General features: G+C 38.0%; 1 protein-coding gene across 1 annotated transcript; it reads right to left on the minus strand.

The window, feature by feature from the left end:
- Nucleotides 1-1925: 1925 nt before the first annotated feature.
- On the minus strand, nt 1926-6000 carry LOC127338870 (uncharacterized). Its single transcript, XM_051364832.1, has 8 exons — nt 5793-6000; nt 4986-5114; nt 4800-4877; nt 3897-4022; nt 3701-3799; nt 3472-3618; nt 2819-2945; nt 1926-2148 (listed from the first exon to the last, which is right to left on the minus strand). The coding sequence occupies exons 1-8, from the start codon at nt 5904-5906 to the stop codon at nt 1964-1966; spliced, it is 1005 nt and encodes a 334-aa protein (XP_051220792.1). The 5' UTR covers nt 5907-6000; the 3' UTR covers nt 1926-1963.

A 6000-nucleotide genomic window follows, 5' to 3' on the forward strand; every position in this document is an offset into this window, starting at 1 on the left:
TATGGGCCAATGCAATCAGTGAGAGTAGTAATTTAAGATTTGTTTTTGTTTTGAGAAACAGCTCCAAGGTTTAATTTAGACCGGGATAAGATAGTTTAGGGTACAAACAACACGGATTTCGAGTTCAGGGTTTACTTCGCCAAACCTCTAGGAGTTTAGGGTTTGAAACAGACTTTATCCATTAATCAATGATCACCCAATCTTCATGAAAACATGACTCAACCAACTCGTAATTTAGAATTGCAGGATGTATTCACTTTGTGTGAGGACTCACGGCATCATGAGACTCACATCACCATGAGTCAACACTAGTGGAAAACGGGCCTGTAATCCCAGTTCGTTTGGGCCTTTAGTCCCGGTTTAATCAAACCGGGACCAATTAGGCGGGACTAAAGGTCCTCCCTTTTAGTCCCGGTTGTAAAACAAACCGGGACTAATGGTCCCGCCACGTGGGCTGCTGGCGCGCGTCGAGGAAAATAACCTTTAGTCCCGGTTTGTAACACGACCCGGGACTAAAGGTTATTTCGTTATTTTTTTAAATCCATTTGGTTATGTCCAATTATTTTTCGCTCCTCTTTTTTTTTTCTAGTTTTTCAGAATTTCTAGTATTTCAGTTATTTAACTAGTTTAGTCTCTAACTACACTTAATCTCTAACTACGCTTAATCAATAGTCAAATTACTTACCTGTGGTCCAACTTCCCGCTCGATCACCCATCCTCCCACTACTCCAACACTAGCACGCTTAACTTCCAAGTTCTTTTCCCATCCCGCTTCCAAGTGCTTCGCGCGCATGTTGTGATACTAGTATCATATCAATCCTATTAACATGTTGGTCGATGTCACACTTATTTATTATTCGAATTACAAATAATTATTTTAATAAACAAAACTAATGACGTAATAACATGTTGTGGTAATGGTATTATAATTATAATTTTTTTAATTTGTATTATAATAGTTTTTTTAATTCATTATTTTTTAATATTTTTTGGCCAAACTTGAAAATTTGAAAATCTAAAAATTGGCTAACTTTATGGTTAAGTAATAGTAATCTTTATGCATGATGTAATTATTATTTTAAAAAATTTAAAAATATAAAATTCTGAATTTCTGGCAAAAACTAAAATCTTCCTGCTTTCATATTTTCATTTGGAATTTTGAGAATCTAAAAATTGGCTAACCGGGTAAACCCCGGTGAATTCGGATGTAACTTTTTCCCACGATGATTGTGATATATTATACGTTTTTTTTCGACGTCGTATGCAAAAGTTATTGAGGTTTTACCATTTTTCAAACATTTTTTGCAAAAGAAGTCAAAATTCGAATTTGTTAATTTTCCCTAATAGTAGGTTGCTTAACATACAGGAATCTCAAAAGATTTTATTTTTTGAATTTTCTATCATTTTCTTTTCTATTTTACAGTGTTAAAAAAGGCGATCCACGGGGGGGGGGGTGTGGAGGTGCATGGGGAGGCAAAAAACCCTTTAGTCCCCCTTCGTATTACGAACCGGGACCGGGACTAAAGACTTTTGCCCTATAGACCACCCTTTAGTCCCGGTTCGTAATACGAAGGGGGACTAAAGGGTGCAAACGAACCGGGACTAAAGGGTTTTCATGATGAACCGGGACCAATGCCCCACATTGGTCCCGGTTTGGTTCAAACCGGGGACATTTTCTTGGGACGAAAAGCCTCTTTTTCACTAGTGCAACCCACTAGTAGGACATAACGATTCTAATAGCTGCCTTAGATTCAGCCATGCCAACGCCACAGATACCAGGGAACGTTTAGTCTAAAATTAAATTGTACAACCAAATGGAACAAAATGCTAGATAATTATTACTTGCCACTATCACTGGGATTTATATAGCTTGTGCCCTAGCTTCATGTCCTGCCACCCCTCCCCCCCCCCCCCCCCCACCCCGCTTAATCAGCCAGTATGTTGTTTGACTTGTCTTTTGGTCCTAGCCTTCTTTATGTTCCATGAGCTCTTTCACCACTTTGCGTGGTCTCCCTCTTGGACGCTTGATAGTCATGGAGGAGCTTGATTCTCCCCTTTTAGTCTTCACGCATGTGTTCTTGATGTTTTCGTGCTCATTGGGTGAAACCGAGTCTATAGAGGTGTCACTGTCGGTGTCTTCGGCTATACCTATAAAAAAATATAAGTTATTGTGAAGGTTATACAAATATATTATTAGCATTTGCAATCCCATTTGCAAAAAAGAAAGATCTATATCAGCTAGCTAGGCCTATACAAAATTTGCACACTTTATAATTGTACAAAGGAAACATCCCATGGTTAGCTACTGCCAAAAAACTTAGCACATGCATGGATGATTCCATCTACTTGGAGTATCATATCGAATAGAGTTAGGTGGATTAAAAGGTCAACATTTGCTTTGGAAGTAGATTGTACGTTAGAAGTTGTATAGTTGACATGAATATAATATCTTTACATCAAATATTTACTGGAAGTACAGAAAAATTGCATACAAAAGCGTCCGGTAACTTAAAAAGGCACATGACTGATTGCTAAAGTCCAGTAAGAAATTGGTGCATATTAGACTAATGACTAATCTACTAATGGATAGCATGAGAACGATTAGCAAATAAAAAGGTTAACTTTTGGACAACGCATTCACACATAAAGCTGATGATTAGATATAATAATTTTCCGTAGTATGGTTAAGGTAATTTATATATTATCCTCGGCAGTAAGAAAAATTAATAATTAGGACTGGACATGATCGAATAGCATAAACAAGAGAATATAGGCAGCACATGCATGGATAAAGAAGTATTGATAACGAGGAACTTACTGCTATACAATGTTAGGCCATTGCACTTTATTTTCTCCCGTTGTGCTGATCTTCTAGGCTTTGGTGAACGTCTATGTGTTTTAGCATCCTTCGAATTATTTCCTAGTCTCTTGCGCAAACTCTCATGCTGCAAAAATAATCAGTTAAACATACACGATAATTTAAACTACTATGGAACACGGAGCCAAAGGTTGCAATCCATAGGAATTACGTAGCATGTATCATCCCAATGTTCCGAATGTTTTTATTACAAAATCAAGTGATATAAATCCTACAAAAGTTATATATACAATAAAAAAATTAGCCTAAAATTATGTACTGAATCCAGGAATATCACGATTGAGAATCACAAGAAAAAGTTGTGATAAAGATATACATTTGACCCACTTTTGTGTTACCTTGTTATTTGAAAATGAAATTCTTATTACTGATGTATAAATATTTTTTAAAGGCATGATAGTCTATTTCACATATGAATGTACCCATTTAACATTCTTTTAATTTCACGGATGGCGTGCCATAACCACGAAGAAAAAAAATACTACATCACATGCACATTCTTCTTAGACAAGTAATTGTAATGAAAACTAACTCTAGGAAGAGGCACTATTTTAAGAAAAAACAAGTATAATATGTAATGTAATCTCAGTTACCAGATCAGCGGATTTTTCAAAAGAGTACAAGTCATGGACACTTGTCTTTTGAATAAATTGAAGTTTTGAGACATTTCCTGTTGCAAGAAAGCGAGATGCACCCTTCACAGTACGAAAGACATACTGGCTAACAGGATCCGTATAGTACTGCACAATTAACAATGATCAGAGGATTGAAACCAATTTCAACCCAAAAAGCGAAGGGTGTTAGTTTTCAGTTTTGGTATACCGGGTCTTTCCTTATTCCCATCTTCGTTTTTCTGTATACTATTTCTTTGACCCATCCTTGCGGCAGCTTTGGTGGGTTGAACTCAACCAAGGCTAGAATCTACAATATAAGGATACAAGTGAGTTTCAAACTATTAAATAATTTAAGACATAAATTGTTACTTATGCAGTGGAATTAGTGATGGTAAGAAATATACATTATCTAGAGAGTTTGTGTCGCATTGTCCATCTGTATCACATTCAGTGATCTTCATTTCCTTAGCATAGAGCAGTACATCTTCTTTAGAGAATACGCGTACTCCCATTTCAGGGTAAATATAAAACTGCAAAAAATATACAAACAATGTTATAATTTGATTAAAAATAATGTATGATGTGACCAAATGTTATTATTGACTCATGATGTTTTTCATTTACGGCATGCACATACCTTGTAATTTCTCATATGACCCATGATTCTAGCATAATATAACATGTACTTCTTGCTTGATTTACATCAAACCATCTACATTTAATGTTATTTCGCATGTGGAAAGCTGCGCGAACCGATGATAATACTTCGTCTCCCCAAAAGTAGGAGCAATTATAGATAATCCACATGTGCTACTTTGAGTTAGGAAACTACCAGAGTTGTTAAAATATCAACACTAATTAAACTATGCATGGCATCAAAGATGAGTTTTAATAATATTTTATATGACATGGTATAAAATTAATTGGAAGATTGGATATTCATTCAAACAAATTGGCAATTATGAAGATACTTATAATCAAATCTATTTTCATTAAAACTCTAATGGTACTATATATTGCCATCTTACCAAACAAACTCTTTTGTGTCATTATCTTAGTACTAATTAAATCTACAAAATGATTATATCCTTTCTAGAATGTCATTCACTATGAACAGATCGTACTACATGGTATGACGTGAGAACTTTAATCATCCTAAGCGCACGCCTTGGATTCTATAGTGTACGGTGGAGGATATTTTTTTAAAGAAATCTCCCATGTGGCAAGTTGATAGGGCCCACAGCCTGAAAAACCGCTTCTGAGTTGTGCGGCCCTTCACGCGCAATTAGGGTTTATATATCAATTACCTTGAACATCTTATCCATGTTCTCTCCCCCAGCTCTAATCTCAATCTGCCACCCATTTGGAAGCCATTCGTGGGCCTTCTGCACATTGCCAGGAAATAACGAACCACACATCAGTCATGGATATTGGTAAAACCAAAATAAATAATGACCTGACGAGCATATATATACTAAGAAAAACATACGTACCGTAAGCATGTTGCCACGTTCAGCGGACTTCTTAGACGCTATCCAGTGCTCGTCCATCTCGGAGAAGAGGTAGTTCAGTACCTCAGACTTCATGCTGAATCTGGACCCTGACACGGGAGAAACAAAGTACTGCAAAGAAAAACAATCACGTACTGCCGCAAATCAAAACAAAACGTGCGTAGGGAATGATCAAGCGTTAAGTGGTTGTTTGGCTAGCGGAGATTAGCAAACAGTTTTTAGAAGATCCATGTTTTAATACGTTAACTTTTCTACGCACATAAGATTATATGAAGACTTGATAATCCATGTACGTCATAGCCTGGAGACCCAGCACCATCAGATCAGGTTTCCAGGCGAGGATTCCGGTGTCGGAGCAAGTCCGGGCATCATCGATAGATTGAATCCAGTATCGAACCGTCACCGGCGGCGGCGAGGGCTCCCATTCCTCCGTCAACCTTGGTCACCGGCAAGAGGTCGTTCGTGATGCATGTACTTCACCTCACCATCGAAGGCGAGCAAGCAGTGAGCGTATGATACCCCGATCGAGAGCCAATTGGGGCATCGTCATCCACAAAATCGAGTACAACTAAAACACGTTTTCACAAAATTAAACTCTTCAAACCCGTTTATCCAAAAACGCAGATTTTGGGCACCAAGTTTTAGTTTTGTTTGTATTAGGCCCTGAAACGCGTTTGTAGATCGCAAATTCCCTACAAAGTTGCTACCCAAGCAACCCCTAAATATTTCTACTAGCTAGGATGAGGAGATCTAAGCACCTTGCGTACATGATTGGGAGAGCGTACGTACCTGATAGAGGGTCCCATCCTCACCACGTTTGACCTCCATAACCCAGCCATCGGGGAGCCAATCTGGTGGTGTCAGCTCCACCTCCCCGAAGTCCTCCGGTAGTTTCCCTTCCATTCTCGTGTCTGTGATGGACTACTCCCTCGTTCCTAGACTAGATAGATCTCTGCAGACTCAGGCCTTGCTTCTCTCCGTCAACTCGTCTTATATA

The sequence above is a fragment of the Lolium perenne genome, chromosome 3, assembly GCF_019359855.2.
Source record: "Lolium perenne isolate Kyuss_39 chromosome 3, Kyuss_2.0, whole genome shotgun sequence".
Taxonomy (NCBI): Eukaryota; Viridiplantae; Streptophyta; class Magnoliopsida; order Poales; family Poaceae; genus Lolium; species Lolium perenne.

Bases quoted from the DNA above. Each gene is read 5' to 3' on its own strand.
- LOC127338870 (XM_051364832.1), bottom strand. From the start codon at position 5,906: ATGGAAGGGAAACTACCGGAGGACTTCGGGGAGGTGGAGCTGACACCA. The intron at 4,878-4,985 runs GTACGTATGTTT...GGCAATGTGCAG, and splicing joins AACGTGGCAACATGCTTACG to AAGGCCCACGAATGGCTTCC. The intron at 3,619-3,700 runs GTATACCAAAAC...TTAATTGTGCAG, and splicing joins TGGGAATAAGGAAAGACCCG to TACTATACGGATCCTGTTAG.